General features: G+C 45.8%; 1 protein-coding gene across 2 annotated transcripts; it reads left to right on the forward strand.

Annotated features, from left to right (window-relative positions):
- Nucleotides 1–13984: 13984 nt before the first annotated feature.
- On the forward strand, nt 13985–18873 carry LOC109739342 (uncharacterized). 2 transcript variants are annotated; one of them, XM_040390863.3, is made up of 2 exons: nt 13985–16511; nt 18738–18873. In XM_040390863.3, the coding sequence occupies exon 1, from the start codon at nt 14204–14206 to the stop codon at nt 16460–16462; it is 2259 nt and encodes a 752-aa protein (XP_040246797.1). In that variant the 5' UTR covers nt 13985–14203; the 3' UTR covers nt 16463–16511; nt 18738–18873. The 2 variants fall into 2 exon arrangements, with proteins under 2 accessions (XP_040246797.1, XP_020154019.1); XM_020298430.3 differs by lacking the exon at nt 18738–18873 and adding an exon at nt 17440–17929.
- Nucleotides 18874–19613: the final 740 nt, after the last annotated feature.

A 19613-nucleotide genomic window follows, 5' to 3' on the forward strand; every position in this document is an offset into this window, starting at 1 on the left:
ATTGGCTCAAAGCCAAATCAATCCGGGGCCAAAGAGAGTGTTATAAAACAACAACTCAGACATGGACACCCACTGAGCACAGCTCAACATGTTACTTGGGGATTCTTTGCTGTCGAAATGAACAAAGAATCTACACTTGTAATAGGCTATCAAGCCATGGCGTGGAAGCCTGGTGTCTACACCTAAAACCCCGGGTTAACCTGCCTATTTAAGTAAGTCACTCCGCCCAGGTAAACCTGGTATGACCCTTCAAACTTTGACAAGTTACTCTAAAATAAAGACCCTGAACTTGTCAAGTTAAAACGATGATTGGTTAAGGATTGAGGACCATCTTAAAAGGCTTTGTGAAATGGTTTAACTCAGTGGCCTGGCAGCCCATGAAAAGCCTAGAATTTGGGGCCTGGCAGCCCGTGAAAAGCCTCGACTACAACGGTTTTTATTTGCCTTTTGCTAAGTTTTTCTTTCTTTTGACAAGATTTGTGATATTTTCAAACCGGTGTTCATCAACCCGGTTTGGCTGTCAAACTACAAGTTGTCAGCACACGATCAAGTTGTAATCCGGAGACTATCAGCCCGGTCTGGTTTTGACTCAAAGTCACCAGTATGGAATAAACTGGTGTTTATCACAACCCGGAACGGTTTTATTGTAAACCGGCATCATATAACAGGAGTTATTTATCCTCTGGAGTAGGGTTATGACCCTCACTACAAAGTTGGTCAGCCAACATTATGCCTAAAGGTCACAGGTATCATATATTTCCATATTTGGTTATCTTTTACAACCTTGGTTATAATCCTTGGTCATATATATATTTGGGTATTGTGACCCGCCCGGTGGTAAACCGCCAGGGCGCTTTAAGCTTCTTATCTGCAGGGATAGCTTGAATAAATGGCTATGGATTATGAACATTATATCTTAAGCATGGCGGATTAGCAAGCATCAGTCGCAGATAAATATGCACGAAGGCATAACAGACCAAGTGTTTTAACTAGCCTATTACAAGGCGTTTCAGTGCCCAAAAGGATAATTGTTTTCTCAAATACATGTGGCAACATGTAGAAGACTAAACCGGCGTCCGGATCATGATTCGTGACCAGCTTGGCCTGACGGCTGCGGATCATCTCGCACCGGTTCAACTCCCTCTTCTCTACCCAGTGGCTGGAAGTCAACAGTTGCCCACTCGATCCCAGTTAGGGCTTGGAATACAGCTTCATCACTTATAAGCGTGGATGGTTCAATGTCAGGGGCATAAGTGTGTTTACGGATTGGTGGGATAAGATTTTGCGCTTCCGGAATTGGTGCAGCAACCCGTCTGTTCTTGTCATCATAACTCGCCTGGTAGTACGAGAGATCCGCCTCTTCAGCCAGTTGACAAGCCAATGGACGTACTTCCCGGTTTATGGTTCGGAGATCATCATTGCCAAATTCTGTTCCGTCTTATTTCAAGCTGGGATAGCCTTGGGCCGCTTCCACTGGATCAAAGTCAGGTACCCATGCTTTTGCCCGGATTAGTGCGGTCAGAGCGCCCGTTCTTCGGCAGACTTTTTTAGCTCTTCTACCCGGGCAGGAAGCATAGATAACCTTTCTAAGGTTTCCTTGATCAAGGTGGGAGGAGGATTATTGTGTGAAGCGGTATAGATGATCCGCTGCGTGCCGGTGTACAACTGTTCTATCAGAGTGTAGGCAGCCTTCAACTTCTTCTGTACATCAGAGCCCAGATGGCTAATGCGAGTTCCTGCACCATTGTACACATCAGTAAACTGACAACACATGGTAAGGCATGTTGAAAGTATAAGGAAAAGATGTTTACCGAACACAGCAACAGTCATGGCATGAATCTGCCGCTTTACACCGGTCAGTTCATCAACCACCGGTTTAAGAGCTGCTTCTGCGTCCTCGGCCCTTTTTTGCAAAGCGGATTTTTCTGTCTCCCAATCCGCCCGCTCCTTATTGAAGCCCTCTTTCAGTTTCTCCATAGCGCCTAGAGCACTGGTCAACTCTTCCTTGGCTTTGGAGGTTTCGGCTTGCTGAGATTTGAGGTTCTCTTGCAGATCAACGGTTTGGCTTTCCTTCTTACTCAGCTCAGCCTATAAAGAGACGGATATATAATGAGTTGACAGTACATATTTGAAGTACCAAGCACATAACAAGTTATGTCCTTGGTACTTGGGGGCTAATGCATATTTGCTCTTTATCAGAAATTTTTACAAGTCTCAAGCACAATACAAGTATTAATCAACTTTTTAGTACACATTAAAAAAATTATACACCTGAAACATTTTTCTATACACGTTTAACATTTTTTGAAAAACTATATTTTTATGTCTACTTTTTTCCATACACATTGTACGTTATTAGTATATTTTTTTGAGAAAGGGAATATATTAATATCGTGAAGATACCAATTACACCCGGCCTCTATACCAACAAGATGTCCAATGACACCAAGGATACACACAGCCAAAAAAGAAAAAAGAAATGAAAAAAGAAAAAGGCCCCGCCACGATGATCAATCACTAACAACAGTAGCACTCTAACCACCACCGAAGACAACACCGGGATTACAAAAGAGGCTCTCCAAAGCAACGCCTCCAAGAAGGAAACAATGCACAAGCATTGTCGTTGCCCGATCGAAGATCTTGGGTTTTCACCTTGGAGAAAGTCTGAATTCACCCAAAAACAATGTCTTCAATAAGGTCATTGCCAGATACAACCAATAAAGGCCAGACCTTGGGTTTTCACCCTGAGAATCGAGACTCGGTACTCGAGGAGCACCACCAAAATTGCCGTCCTCCAGTGCCGCCGCCCCCCGCTTGCCAAGGCCGCTGCTGCAAGTCATGATACACCTAGCACACAGTCTTCATTGCATCCAATATACTTTTCCGCCAATGCTTCAAGACCTCCAATCGCAACCGCCATGACTTTCTTCACCTTTAGCAATGCATTGGAAATCTTGACTTTAGACATGTCCCATGACTCCGATAAGAAAGCGAAGCTTCGCGTCGCGCCCACTTGAAGCCGTGCCAGCTGATAATATGAGCGTGCGCGACCGGACCTTTCCGACCTAGATACTTTGGGGCGACACACGCCAATTCGTATAGATCTCTGACGGAAAAACCGGAACTAGGCAGTAGCCAGATCGAAGAGGTCGAAGTCCGGCAGAAAGACGATTTGACGGATGAAGAACATTAGGGCCAAACCACCACAGCACCAAGTGCCTCCACGCCGTGGCTAGTGCACGAGCACAGAAGCTGGAGCCGCCAACGAGCAACCGGCTGGTAGAGGACCCCTGCTGCGGAACACTGCCAACCACAACGGCGCCATGAGCCGTGACCATGCACGAGAGCAGCAGGCCGGTCAAGCCCAGACCGGGCCTGCACGAACCCCGACACCACGCCACGACCAGCCACCAGCAGGCCGCCGCCGCATCCCGGCAGCACCTCCACCCCGCAGCCGACGCAAAGCATGAACGCCGGCCGCCATCCGAAGGCCACTGCCACGAGCTCCCCAACCCGCGAACGCCCGAAGCCAACAGGAAGAGCAGGCCCCGCCGCCGCCGGATCCGCGCGGGCTTTGCCCGGTGGATCTCACCGGGGACGGTGAGGGAAGGAGGGTGGGGATGGGGCCGGTCGAGGGGGTCGTAGCCGCCTCCCGTGTCGCCCCGGGGAGGGAGCAACGCGAGGTCAAGGATTTCCTTATTAGTATATATATCTAGTAAAAATTTTAATACACACTGAAAATATCCTAATATAAGATTAACATTTTATTAATGCATGGTCAACATTTTTCAATGCACAATGATCATTTTTTAATGTAAATAAATATTTTTCCACACATAATGTACATATTTTGTAGACATCGGGAACATTTTTATGTACATGTTTAACACTTTTAAATTCATTATCAGCTTTTCTAAAAATATATGTTTTTTATGTCCACTTTTATGTAGTGTATGTTGTACATTTGTTTATATATACACTATGAACATTTTTATATGCGTTAACCTTTTTTAATACATCATCAACATTTTTTTCATACACATTGTATATATTATTCGTATACATGACAAACATTTTTTGATACACATTTAACATTTTTCAAGATCCTGATTAACATTTTAAATACTTGATTAAATTTTTTAATGATCGATTAGCATTTTTTAATACATGATCAACTTTTTTCATACATATTATATATTTTTTATACATTTCCCGTATACATAAGAAACATTTTCTCTATACACATTTACCATTTTTAAGATGCTTGGTTAACATTTTTCAATTGTTTTATGTAAAGTGTTTTTATAATATATATTTAGAATATTTGAAAGTATAAACATAAAATAAAAGAAGCAAAAACGTGCAAAAATAGAAGAAGAAAAATGAGGCAGTGGCCTCTGGCTTCTACGCGCTGGGCCAGCCCATTTAGGGAGGAGCCTTCCATGAGCGCGGCCTACATCTCAATATAAGCGTTTCTTAAAAATAAACGTCTCAATATAAGCGAGACATAGGCGCGCCCGTACACTCGTGTGCCCAACCACATAGTTTCAGCACCAGGCCGACCCACACATCAGTGAAAAAACATGCTGATACCCACTCAGGTTATGAGGGATAATGGGTTGCTTCATCATTTGCACACATCAGTGAGAATCATGCTGATACCCACCCAGGTTATGAGGGATAATGGGTTGCTTCATCATTTGCACTCTGGAAACTGTTGGACTCGTTTGGAAGGAGGTGACAGGCGGAATGTTATCTGTCATTAAGATAATCTTTGGAAGCTTATATCTGTTTGAAATAAATAAAATTACTGCAATTTTAGAAACATCAATATAATATTTAAAACAATTGAATTTTTTGCATATTTCAATGCAGCCAAATTTTTGCTTCTCAAATTTAACGTTGGGCAAAACGCTATATGATGATCACATGTCAGCTAACTATGCAGGGGTAATAAAAGAGGAGACGCTTCGCAACCCTATGTATTGTGAGCCACCCCAGTGACAAAGGGCACCTCCAATGTGGACGCTAGTGACGAGCGCTAGGATATAATCCCTGGCTGTTATGCTCACTTCCTGGCCGATCCCAGGATTCTGCTTGGCATCGATGCCTACTCAGACGTCGGGCACTACAGAGATATTTACGCATCTCGTGAGAGAAAGAATCGGCACCGAGCGCCTGCCAGATCACTGCTAGCGTTGGACGAGGAGACGCTGACAGAGTCATTAGGGCATGTATAATGGTGCTATCTTAGCAGTGCCACATAGGATAAATGATGAGGTGGAGGAAAGAGAATTCATAAGAAAAGGCTTGTCTTCTCTTATTTAAGAAAAGACAAGAAATGATCTCTTAGCATAATATGTCTCACCATATTTTTAAGAATAGCTAGTTATTGAAATTTGAAGATAAGGCTAAGAGATAACCCATTGTAGACAATTTTGTTTGTTATCTCTAAATTACATGCAAGACTTAGGATAAGACCGTCTTATCAACCATTGTACATGCCCTTAAGGAAAAAATCATTAATTTGTATTTTTTAAGCACCCGTGCAAGCGCTTTGCATTGGACAATGTCCTAAGGAGGCGAACCCCGTAGCCGCCACTAGCTTCCGCTTAATCCATCTCCCCTCCTCGCCACTGCTGGCGAGGCCTCTACGGGACCTGGACACCATCTCCCCTTCGCACCCCCCTGACCCTTGTGATGATCCCGACAAGACTTCGGTGAGATGCATTCGTTGCAGTATCCGCCACAAGGTCTTGTAATTGATCTTGGCAAGGGATCGGTGAGCCGCATTCGCTGTGGCGGATTCCTGCAACAAGGTCCTCACTCATGTTGGGTACGCATGCAACCACGCCCGGATGCCACATGGGAAGATCTACGCTCATGGTGGTTGACCTTGTGGCTGCGCCCACCCAATTGTTGCATGACGCCTAGGAACGAGAAAGTAGACCTAGCGCCGATGGCGTGCTTTGCTCCTCATGTCCACCTCATGTCCGGGTGGCCTTGGCCAGATGTGCGGCTCCCCAGATCGCCGATCTATGGCGGTGGCATCACTGCGGATTGTGGTGACCATCAAAAGGTCTCTGTGATGGTTCCTCCCTCCAGACCCTTTCATTGACTTTGGCGGAGAGATGTAAACTATAGACGATGGCATGACGTAGAGGGATGGTTATGCAGTGACGGCGGTCGCACATGCATGTCGCTGTTGGGACCAAGGAAAAGTGATGGAGACAACACATGAGTGACGTCGCTGATGGTGGTGCACTCAGTCTCGAGCTCTGTGGTGAAAAGTAAGGTTTGGCCTGAGTTGGTTATTGCTTGCAATGGCGATGTTTTTATATCGTTGCCTTATTGAAGACATTGCTCGGATGTGCTTCGCCTGGTTCTTCAGGGTGAAAACCTAGATTCTGGTCTTGGGTGGTTGGATCCAGTGATGGCGACTATCGGTGTCAAAACCGGCAGATGTCGGGTAGGGGGTCCCAAGCTGTGTGTCATGGATCGATGGGTAACAGGAGACAGAGGACATGATGTTTACCCAGGTTCGGGCCCTCTCTATCGAGGTAATACCCTACTTCCTGCTTGATTGATCTTGATGAATATAGGGTTACAAGAGTTGATCTACCTCGAGATCATATGTTGTGGTCTAAGACCTAAGGGTATGATGAGTAATGTCATAATAATCTCTCGACTAGCCTAGCCTCGGCTTATATAACATACCGGAGGCCTAGGATAACAAGAGTCCTAGTCGAATACGCCAGTGGAGAGGAGTCCTCGTCTTGATCACCATGTCTTGTGGAATCTTCCTCATGTATGTCATTGGCTGTCCGAACTGGCCCATGAGTAAACGGCCATGGGGGTCCTCGGCCCAATCCAACTGATCGAGAGACGACGTGGTGAGTACCCCCTAGTCCAGGACACCGTTAGTAGCCCCCTGAACCGGTCTTCAAGTTGGGTACGCTCCTCGATTCTTCCGAACTGTTCTTCATCTTCGGTCGTCGGTCTTGAAAACTGGTTCAACAAATCTTCTCATCTTCGATCTTGAGGATCGCCGAAATGAATCCGAAGAGTTTACACGTCGGGTATCCGAGGAGCCCTTTAAGTCTTCGGCCTTTATCAATGCCTTGTTATTTTTATGCCACGCCTCGGGTTTGAAGTGTTTCCCGTGTGGTGGTGTCCTCTTGCATCCGAGCTCCAATGCCGAACTGCATTCGAGGTATCTTTTGCAGCCGAGCACCAATGTCGGACCGCTTCCGAGCTCCAATGCCGGAATGTATTTGAGCTCCAACGCCGGACTATATCCGAGCTCTAACGTCGGACTATGTCCAAGCTCCAACGCCGGACTGTATCCGAGCTCCAACGCCGGACTATATCCGAGGTGTCATAGATCAACTTGGTTCAAAAAAGTTGAAGGAGTTTAGCCGAACTTAATGCCGGAAATGCCCTCTATGGAGCTAGTCATTTGCATCCGAGCTATATCCCAAAATGCTTTCGAGGTGGTTCAGCACCTCGGTCATGGGCTGATTGTTTGCGGATTTTATTTCCGATGCGTGCAAATTTATTTGTTGTCAATATGTATAACCAGTAGCCCTCAAGGTGTGCGTCGGTCTAAAACCCGAGATGCACCTGAAGGAAAACATAAAACCGCTGATCCTAGTAGCCCCTGAGACTCAGGTCGATTTGCATAATCGTCCTGAGGATCAACTCCTAGCTCGGCAGAATACGTAGGAATAGAAATGCAGTGTAATATATTAGAAATAATGATCGTCGGACAGGCCCCTGAGAAAGAGTGGTGAGAAGTCGTCGTAATATATTACCTTGATGCCAGATAAGTCTCAGTTGGTACCTATTGTTGTCCGAAGACGCATTTGCCCATAGTTCGGTCGAGCCGAACACTGAGCACTTTGAATTTTCTGCATTGAATAGGCAATGCAGTAGCCCCCGAGACACTGGTCGGGTGGCAACACCAGATCAGGGGATCGTTGTGCCCCTTTAATATTAGTAAATGATAAGCCGGAAGCCCAGTAGCCCCCGAGCCTTAATGCGGGCACAGATGGCCGAATTAAGGATCAATATCCGAAGTAAAACCACAAATTATGTGTAATGATTCTATGTATCCAAGTACTCTACATCATTTAATGCTCGGATCCGCATTGTACAAAACTTTGTTGACCGACCATCGGCGTCCACCTACTCGGCCAGTAGCCGAGGAGTGTTTGTCCTACTTTATAAAGCCTTTATGAGGGCAAAGATTTACGAAAAACAAGGCAATCCGGCCATATGGTTTTATAAACAAAGGTACGCAGAGAGATATGTTATATTACTGTTTAACATAAGAAATGTCTCCCGAAGAAAATAGTCCCGCTATCGGTTCCTTTCTTTGGGTTGTCATGCTAAGCATGATCATGAAACCTCAGCTCCGATCAATGTGGGAGCAAAATATTGAGGATTTAGTTTGGGGCAAGTTCCTGAACTATGTGGTCTTTGGCGAACCCAAATTTTCACTTCCGTCGTTGCCGACCAATTATATCCTTTAAGATTGCTAGCTTTTGGCTTCACCCAGTCTGAGGTACTAACTCGGATGACCCGGTAGTAACAATCACAGAGGTGCTCCCTTTACCGCCTAGCCGAATAATTGGGAACGTAGAGGTAAGCACAGGAGCCAGGCAACCCAGCTTGGCAAAAATCTTAAGTCAAATTGATGCATATGTACGACTTTATAACGATGATTACGGAAGGCAGCCATTGTATATTAAATACAAATGCCGATGATATATTTATTCTGACTCCGTTGCGACCGTTTATCAGTTGAAAGTGGCCCATTGTCGGCTTCCATCCCCTTGTAGATGCTACGCAGGGTGTCTCCGCAATAACAAACAACCCTTAGCCGACGTCTCGGTGCCCGAAGGCGGTTGTGTTAGTGGAAACGAGGCAATCAGATATGCGGGTTTTATAACTTTCACTTGGTCAGAGGAACTTTAAAGTTGGAAGGCCAAATATTAGCCCTCGGTCAATGTTCGGCGACAGTCGAGATCAAGCCGATAACACTTCAGCCAATATTATGAACGGCCCGTCGCTTAATATGGGGTGACCTCCATCGATCTTATAATTTAACCCGGTCATCGGATCGCTGACCAGTTTACGCTTATTGTGACAGTCAGTTTTCGGTTTTTCCACTGAGGCGCTTAACCATGCGAGCTGGAAGCACAATCGCAGTGGTTCTCCCTTTGCACACCTAGCCGAACAAGGCGGAACGTAGGAGGCAAGCACAGGAGCCGGGCAACCCAACTGTTGACCGAAGACACAATTCGAAACCGATGCATATATAGCAATATCCGAGAATGTTTTTGCCGAATCTCTAAAGGTGTCCGGCGTTGCACTGTGAGACTTATGCTGGAAACACACAAATAATTTAAAAGTGCCATAGGCTTGGAAAACCAAAAAAACTTTAGTAAAAACTTGACGTCCGAACTAGATCAAGTGTTCAGTGCCAATCCGAAATTGGTCTTAAAAAATTTGTGCTTTTGTCGTGCATTAATATGACACATCCGATCTCAAGACCTCAAGCGGGTCAGCCCACGGCTGCAACCTCCTATCCCGAAGGCGGAGTACTGCTCGTTAGGCCAGTTTAGCGAACTAAACTCGAACGGCTTTGAGAGAGAAAACTAGGCTCCCCGGCTATCGACCACACACTCGCGTAGAAAAAAGGAGTGATAGAAAAAGATTTTGCAACGACCAAGAAGAAAATACTTATTATAAAATGGCTCATGTAAATTTAAGAGCCCCCAAGTGACTTGGGTAAAAGAATTTTATGTATAATGATTGTATGTACCGAAGTACTTATATCATATCTGTGTTCACCCGAACTTTAAACGCGTTTTAACCGACCGTCGGCTTCTCTCTCTTCGGTCAAGGACCGAAAAGTGTTATGTACTCCACCTGTCGAGAATATCGACGGTGTTTTCGATAACCAGGCAATCAGGCCATAAGGCTGTAATAGACAAAGCGCGCTCAGGGAACTTATGCTATATTACTGACGAAGTGTAAGAAGCATCTTCGAAGAAAATAGTACCCCCACCGATACCTTTCTTCGGTTGCTCATTGTTACTATGAGACTTGTGCAATAGATTTTTTGTACTCATGAGTTCCGTTGTGTGCCGACCATGATTGAAAACAATAAGAGCGCTAGCTTTCGGCTTCACCCAGTCTGAGGTCCGAGCTCGGATGACCCGATCGTGACAATTGTAGAGATGCTCCCTTTACTCCCTAGCCAAACAATCGGGAACGTAGGGGTAAACACAGGAGCAAGTCAACCCAGCTTGCAGAACACTTAAGTCAACATGGTGCATATTGTGGCGTAATACACGAACAAGGAACGAAGCCATACAAGTATAATCATATGCAAGAGGAAAGGCTTCGTAAAGGAAGCCCCCAAGTAAACGGGGTATTTGAATTTGAGTGTCACAAACTAAGTTTTGACGAGGAAGTTTTTTCACAAACAACTTTTTGCCAAAAAAGTATAATGCTTGGTCGAACCGAACAAAATTTAAAACTGAAAGTCTTTGAGCATGAAAGTGACTTAGCTGGTTAATGTGCTCGGTGTTGATGACGCGATTCGGGCTTGTGGCAGGACGAATACGCCCATTGATCTGTGACAGATCCGACAAGGTTCGCAATCCTCGGCATGGCCGAGGTCTCAGCCCCCAAGCCCGAGGTGTCCGAGCAAGGAGTTCGGCACTCTCGAGTAGTGACACGGCTCGGCCGATGTGGTAAGGCGAAGCCCCTAGTCTAGCTGAGCTGGCGGAGTTGGTCGGCAAGGTGACAATGAAGTCGCCACGCCAGTCGACCTGTTCGGCATGGTGGACGTCAGTTTGACGAAGCAACGATGCTGCGCGGCCGATGTGGCGAGATGAAGTTCTCGGTCCAGTTAACATGGCGAAGCTGTGATCGGCGGATGCCGAAGTCTGATGCAGGTCGGCTGGTGATGTCGAAGTGACCACGTAACGTAGTCGAAGTCGATCACCTACACACATAAAATAGTGCGGTCCAAAAAAGAATAATATAAATATATATAAAATCCTTGCATAATTGCTTTACGCAAAAATAATTTATTTAAAGAGATGTGGCCTGGCACCGAAGCCAATGTCGATGCACGGCGTCGGCGTGACGCAGTGAAGGCGTGACAGAACCTGAAGTTGCAGGGCGGTCCGGGCTCTAGATGCGGCGTTCGCCGAACTGCGGACGAGAAACGGACCGAACCATCGCGCAACCATCGTTAATGCGGTCATCATTTGACAGACCTGTGTAAAGATAATGGAACAAACCAGAGTAATAATTTTTCGGAAAAATAAATCCAAGCAAGAAAAAATTACTAGGATTAATAGCACCTTGTTTATCTGTTGTAGCAATTTGAAAAAAGGTTACTCCCAAAATTGGGACTTGATCCGCACACCCATTGCCTGATGAGCGATGGAGTGGCGGTATGGCGATGCAGGTAAAGATTGGCTTGCCGAGGCAAAGCCCCCGGTCCAGCTAATGTGACGAAGCTGGTCGGCGGGTGACGTTGAAATCTCCGGAGTAGGTTGATGAAGAGTTGGTGAAGCCCCCAGTCTAGCCGAGGTAACGGAGCGGGTAGGTAAGGAGACGTTGCAGCTGCCATGTCAGCCGAGGTGTTGAAGCAGTTCGGCGTGATGGACATCGGCTTGAAGAAGCAATAGTGCAGTCATGCCGACGCTGGTCACAACTTGTGACGCGGTCAAAGCCGGATTGATGAAGTGACCGAACGGCGATGCCGGTGTGCCCGTTCCGTGTAATCTGTGGGGCGGTGTTGTTGGTGATGATTTATCCTTCGCGATGCCGAACTCTTTTTCGGCTCGCCGAGATGATGATCCGAAGAAGATGAGCTCGGCTCAACAAAGCGACGTCGTGTCTAGGCGCAGGTCGGCGGCCGTGGAGCAATGTTACCAGACTGGTTTGACACCAGCGTGATGATGAAGAGTACCTCATAGAAGGCTTGAAATTTTATGGGCACGTGTTAAGAATAACGCACAATACCCTAGAAGAAAATTCCTTTAAAAAGGTCGTCCAGTATCACGTTCATAAAGAAACATGAATTCGGGTCGGATCCGTATTCGCGCAGAAAACAGATCAGAAAATTGGTCCACTCATCGGAAGGTTCCCGGAGTTTGAACCGTCGGATCGAGTTGAAATTGTGAGGGGTGGTAGATATGGGAATTCCGCAGCAGATGAACGGTTGGATCTTTCAAAGGACCTCCGAGCTTGGCTTTGGGGACCATGCCCTAAACTCGTCCAGATTCCCGTCCAGATTCGATAGGGCTCCGGTATATCGTAGATTGCCGGAGATTCCTCCATCGGAACTCGACGAAATTTTGCATGGTTGTTGTAGACTTAATTCCGCACAATTCCACTGAAGTAATCGTCAAAACGACACTCAAGGAGGCGGTGGCGGCGGATACAAGTTCGCTGTCCAGAAAAACAGCACGGTCGCCCAAGGGCAGTGTTGACGTTGAGCCCCCGAGCTCCATGGATGATTCCTCCGTGATCTTGATAGAGATCGGAGTTGATGTTGATGAAGGACCTCGTCCGAACATGATGATTGGAGGTAGGGCACAGTCCTCGGTCAAGCCAAGGTGACCAGTCGAGGCGGCGACGAAGACGCCGACGTCGCAGTTGATCTGCAGGCGAGCCATTGATCCTTTTGGCGATCACACAGCGTAACTCTCAATGAAAGCACCATTATCGCTGTCAAAACCGACAGATCTCGGGTAGGGGGTCCCAAGCTGTGTGTCATGGATTGATGGGTAACAGGAGACAGGGGACACGATGTTTACCCAGGTTCGGGCCCTCTCTATCAAGGTAATACCCTACTTCCTGCTTGATTGATCTTGATGAATATAGGGTTACAAGAGTTGATCTACTTCGAGATCATATGTTGTGGTCTAAGACCTAAGGGTATGATGAGTAATGTCATAATAATCTCTCGACTAGCCTAGCCGCTTATATAACATACCGGAGGCCTAGAATAACAAGAGTCCTAGTCGAATACGCCGGTGGAGAGGAGTCCTCGTCTTGATGACCAAGTCTTGTGAAATCTTCCTCATGTATGTCATCGACTGTCCGAACTGGCCCATGAGTAAACGGCCATGGGGTCCTCGGCCCAATCCAACTGATCGGGAGACGACGTGGTGAGTACCCCCTAGTCCAGGACACCGTCAGCGACGTTTGAGCATCGCTCCCTTTCTGAAAGCGTTGTTGTTAAACTTCATCGTCCGTGTGGTGTCCTGACATGATTGTTGCGGATATGGTCAATGTCGTAGTTTGCCGATCGTTGATCCGACCGCTTTTTTTTTTCTCACATACAAATAACTTCAATCTTATATGACTTTGCTATTTGCCGACGTGTTTTCTGTGTGTGTGTTGATGTTGATTGTACATCCTAGCTAAACAGAGGTCGGGATGCCGAGTTCATTTTTTAATGTCCATTTTAAGCCAATACAATTCACTCTTTATCAGAAAAAACTATGTAGATATCTTGAACTATAATTCGCCAGTGTCATAACCGGCATGACACAAAGTCTTATTTGTGGCTCACAGCACCTGTTTTGCAGAATGTAACATAATTTAATAAAATTCATATTAATTGAATACAAATTTTGAGAGAATCGACATATGAAATGCTTCCCGTAAAACATACATTATTTTTCAACTTCAGTGGGGTGTTTTTTCAAGCCTTTACCATTTCCGAAGAAAAAAAAAACCATGATTACTTAGACCGTGATATCTTCGTACAAATACGACATTGCATATTTCTTTCGACCGGGTTTCAAAACAAAACAAAAAAAAGTAAAAATCTTTCGACCGTGGTATTTGCTGCCACTGGATTCAGATCCAAAGGTGTAGATTGGATTGGAAGCTGGTAACGGTAGACAGGACGAGGGAGGCTGCCCCCCTCTTCCCCCCTATCCTATCCCCTTGTTCACCTTCGGCCCGCCGCCACACTGCCCCTCCTGAATTCCTCCTCCGTCCGCCCGAGCCTGCCGCGACGAGCTTCCAAGCTCCGTCAGCTCGCCTTCTCCTCCGCTTCCCACAAAGAGCAAATTCGCCTCGCTCGCGCACCATCTGCTCCCCCTGAGAAATCGCCTCGCCGGTCCTTGTGCGCCCGCCAGATGCTCGTGATATTTCCGTAATGGCCTTCGCAATGCGCCTAGCGTCCTGCCCCGGCGCGTCGCTGCAGGCGGCGACGGCCTGGCCGTCCAACCTCGGCTCCGCGGCGCCGCGGCTGCGGCCGCGCTGGCGGTGGCCACGCCTCCGGCCGTCCGCGGCCGCCTCGGACCAGCAGGCGCTTCTGGCCGCCCTGCGCGAGCAGGCGGACCCCGAGGCGGCGCTCCGGATGCTCAACTCGGCGCTCGCGCGGGACGACTTCGCCCCCGGCCGCGACGTCTACGAGGAGATCATCCGGAAGCTCGGGACGGCCGGCGCCTTCGACCTCATGAAGGTGCTCGTCAGGGAGATGCGCCAGGAAGGGCACCAGGTTGGGCCCGGCGTGGTGCAGTCGTTTGTAGAGGGCTACGCGCGGCTGCACATGTTCGATGATGCCTTCGACTTGGTTCTGAACCAGCTTGATATGTTCGGTATTCAGGGAGATACAGTGGTGGTGGCGTACAATCACCTTCTCCGTGTTCTCATGGAGGGGAGTAAGATCAAGCTCCTTGAGTCCGCTTATACGGAGATGAGCAATCGGGGTATCAAGCCTGACCTTGTCACTTACAACACTGTGATCAATGCATTGTGTCGAGTTCATCAGGTTAGGACTGCAGTTTTGATGCTGGAGGACATGTCTAGCAACGGTGTGGCACCTGACGAGGTGACATTCACTACGTTGATGCAAGGTTTTGTCGAGGAGGGGAGCATCGAGGCGGCACTGAGGATGAAGGCACGGATGTCAGAAATGGGATGCTCGCCAACGAGTGTAACTGTCAATGTTTTGATTAGCGGCTACTGCAAGCTGGGAAGAGTCGAAGATGCTCTCAGTTATGTACAGCAAGAGATTGCAGATGGTTTTGAACCTGACCAGGTCACATTCACTACATTTGTTAATGGTCTCTGCCAAAACGGGCATGTCGATCATGCCCTCAAAGTCATGGATTTGATGCTCCAGCAGGGTAGTGACCCAGATGTTTTCACCTACACTACTGTTGTAAACTGCTTGTGTCAAAATGGAGAACTTGAGGAGGCTAAGGCAGTCATAAATCATATGGTGGATAGCGGTTGTTTGCCTGACGTTACCACCTTCAATACTCTCATTGTTGCCCTATGCACAGAGAATCGGCTTGAGGAAGCCTTGAACCTTGCACGTGATCTGACGGTGAAGGGACTCTCTCCAAATGTTTATACTTTCAACATTTTGATAGATGCCCTCTGCAAGGTTGGAGATCCTCATCTTGCTGTTCGATTGTTTGAAGAGATGAAAAGCAGTGGATGCACCCCTGATGAACTTACATACAATATATTGATTGATAACCTGTGCTCATCGGGGAAGCTTGCCAAAGCTTTGGATTTGTTGAAGGAGATGGAAATTAGTGGTTGTCCTCTGAGCACAGTGACATATAACACTATAATTGATGGGTTATGCAAGAAATTGAGAATAGAAGAAGCAGAGGAGGTTTTTGATCAAATGGATGTAACAGGTATTGAAAGGAATGCGATCACATTCAATACACTTGTTGATGGATTGTGCATGGCCGAAAGGATTGACGATGCAGCAGAACTTATTGAACAAATGATAAGTGAAGGGTTGCAACCTAATAATATCACTTACAATTCTATTCTAACTCATTACTGCAAGCAAGGAAACATAGCTAAAGCTGCTGATGTTTTACAAACTATGACCGAAAATGGATTTGAAGTTGATACTGTTACATATGCAACACTCATTAATGGCCTGTGCAAGGCTCGTCGGACTCAGGCTGCTTTGAAGCTTCTTAGAGGTATGCGGATGAAAGGGATGAGGCCAACTCCAAAAGCCTTCAACACTGTGATTCAGTCTCTATTTAAAGGGAATAATGGCAGAGATGCTCTGAATCTGTATAGGGAGATGACAGAAGTTGGTGAGCCTCCTGATGCTTTGACATATAAAATTGTTTTCCGTGGTCTCTGTCGTGGTGGTGGCCCTATTAAAGAAGCTTTTGATTTCTTGGTAGAGATGGCAGATAAGGGTTTCATACCAGAGTTTTCATCATTCCGCATGCTAGCTGATGGTCTACTGAACCTGGGTATGGATGATTACCTCATAAGTGCTATTGAACTAATTGCAGAGAAGGCCAACTTCAGAGAATCCGATGTTTCTGCAATAAGGGGTTATCTCAGGATCCGTAAATTTTATGATGCATTAGCAACTTTTGGCCGTCTCCTGGATATCAACAACCCTCGATGGACTTATCGATGAAACATGAGAAAATACTGGGAAAGTACTGAGTACATGGAAATTTTTGCTGGTTAGTTCATCAGGATAGATCTTGTTTAATTACGAATAGATTACTATGCTTGTTACTTGGTGGGGATGAACTCAGCATGTAGAAGATGCTTATCTTGGTATTGAAACTCGTGGGAATTGTTTATCACCATTTCCACTGTGAACCCTGTTTTTTGAGTTTTATATTTTAAGGGTACTAATGTCAGATTATTTTGCTGCCTTTTCAACTAAGTCTTCATTTATCAGTCTATTATGTCTTCACTTAATTATGTTTTCAATATTTGTTACAGCTAGAAATGTTAGCAGCAACCTATATTCTAACTATAAAATTGAACAGTGCCGCATCTCTTTCCATGAACCATCTTAGAACACAGGCGCGTAGGTGCTTCAGATTTAGCTTGTGAATGTACCATTACCAAAGATGTTCTTTTGCGGCCAGAAAGAGGGGTCTAGTTTAAGATTCCAAGTTGAACAATGGTGTGCATGTGAACATATATTGGTATTGATACCTGTATAGTCGAGCATTGCACAAATTTTAGATTACCATATGAACTCTGGTAGCCATCAGTTGTACATAAATAATGTGGATGCTTTAGAGACATCCTCAAGGAACAAGCGGCCATGGATTCCTAAAAAACAGCTTGGTGTGCTGAATGAACAAGTAGTAAAAATGAAGGAAACTTAGAATGTCACATTTTGCCGTTTTCATTGTCGGTTTCGAAGATATGCTACCATGTTACTGGAAATTGTTTGCAGTATGTAATGTCTGTAGTGCCATTTGGCAAATCCAATAAAAGGACAAGCTAGCGAGCACCCCAAAGCATGTTTGAAACATCTTTTTAATCCTTCCTGAGCTAGATAATCTCTAATTTATATGGATAGAACTGGAAAGGTAGGTACGTATTGTCTGTCGGGGATCACAGCACCCTGACCTCGCCCTCTCTGATCAGGTGATGAAACGACCACTGCATCTACTTGCTAGCTTTGTGATTTGGAACATGGTGTGGAGCAATTTCGCTCTGCAATCAATCACCCCGCAGCGCCCAAGCCACAAAAGTAGCCAACCCCCTCAGAGGCAACAGTCAAGGCGGTTGTCGCTATTGAGCAGGCATAGCCCATCCTCCTTGAGAATCAGCGCTGAGAGTTGTGTATCCTACCATCTAAGTGTGGAGATGTAGAGGCAACACCTGTTCCGGTTGTTCTCAGTTCGAAGAACTTTGGGTTGGGTCAAGGCCACCAAAAGGGCCGCTAGGTGGTAGTGACACCAAGTTATATGTGCCTAGAACTTCTTGCTGATATATTCTATGGTGCCAAATCTAATATTTGGTCACTAGGTGATATATCATTCAAATGTAGCAAACTTTACAGACAAACTAAAAGATGTAAGCCTATGCTTGCAATGTTCAAATCACTATGTTTGAGAATGTTGTATGTATGAAATGACTGCTCTCAAAGCTGCATTTAAAGCTTTTGTAAGTTGTGAGATTGCTTGTATTCTTATCTAATCAGTTTGAAAATTTAAGCAAGTTGAGTGCTGAACTAAAAATTTAGTCTGTACATGTTCTCATTGTCCCCAGTTGCTGCTGGTCTTGTCTTTTTCAGCTAACTAGCTTACTGAATTAGGGGCCTCCCCTACAGTTTTCCAGTAAAAAGAAAAGCTAGCTTACTGAATTTCATAGTTTCTTACTTGCTATTATCACCACTTATCACTTATTTATGTTTATGTAAGCCAATTGACCTATTTAAGCCGACATTTATATCAGCAAAATCTGGTTGATACATTTGACATATCCTCTCACCATATGACTGGGCAACCTTAAACTGATTTGATCGATCATGATTTCATCATTTCTATGGTAGGATACGGAAGCACTTATTAGCAGTAACGTCGCCAAGTCAAATGTATCATCATTGCCAACACGATACTCTGGTGCATTGTAACTTTCCGGGAGTTATACTTTGGTTGTTTTCTTAATTTCACTTGTATAACTTGAGCAGAGCATATTTCTCAGAGCTTTATTCGCTCATCCAGTAGGGGACTTGTTCAGAGCATGCTACGGAAAAGTCCAGATCACTAATTTCTCGATAATCCTCTTATATGCATGTTAGAATTACTCCCTCCATAAAGAAATATAAGACTGTTTAGATCACTACTTTAGTGATCTAAATTGTCTTATACTTTATCGAGGGAGTACTTGTTAAATAGTTTTGGCTCAAGTAAAAATTATTGTGTCCTTGTTTTGTGCAGGCAGCTGACCTACTCAAACATCCGCATCTTAAACCAATCTGTCATGAAAGTCCATTTGAAATATTTTCTGTTTGCAACCTATTTCCTGTCGATCAGTTTCCGAGTGAGGAGGTAGGAAAATGATGATTCCCACCGAGCCCATGTGCAGAGGCAATGGCCGGAGGAACTCTTGGGGTAATGAGAGGATTGTGACCTTCAGCAAACCATGTCTTAGAAGGAATTCTGCCAGCTCCGTTCGCAGCATAAAGACACAGCTACTCGGAGTGTGAAAGAATTGTCTACAAATGGCAGTCAGGTTGTGGAAATAGGTAGTAGTAAAGGCATTTCTAAGGCGGACCTGCAAACCGTCCGTATCCGTCCGGACCGCGCTGTCCGGACCGCGGAAGCCATCTAACTCGGGCCTGTATTGGTTCGTGGCATGGTCCAGACGTACTTTCTCCCGTAAATCGAAGACAAACGTGAGGGGGCTTTGCGGGAGTCCGTGTTGGCTTTTGAACTCTAGATCAAAACCACCCAAGAACTATGCATCGTAGTGCAAAGCTAGCAAGCAAGCACATAGCCTAGCAGCTTGATTGATGAACAGTAGCTAGCTAGTACGTGCACCTTTTGTACGTGAAGCTGGCTTGCTAGTGCTCAAATCGCTCCGATCGATTTACGTCGACGTCGACGGAACTCTTGCGGAACTTGGCGAACACGGAAAAACTGATCGATGGATTGATAGTCAAAGGCTCTTGACGTGCCTTGCTTTTCTTTATGGACAACGCTTACGCCCACATGTGTGGTGTGAGCCAAATTCGTCCACACGCTCTATAATACACACTGCATCACGTCACTGCATGCATGCATGTGGCATCTTTTTGGATTTTCAGTTTTTAA

Source organism: Aegilops tauschii, chromosome 5 (assembly GCF_002575655.3).
Source record: "Aegilops tauschii subsp. strangulata cultivar AL8/78 chromosome 5, Aet v6.0, whole genome shotgun sequence".
Classification (NCBI taxonomy): Eukaryota; Viridiplantae; Streptophyta; class Magnoliopsida; order Poales; family Poaceae; genus Aegilops; species Aegilops tauschii.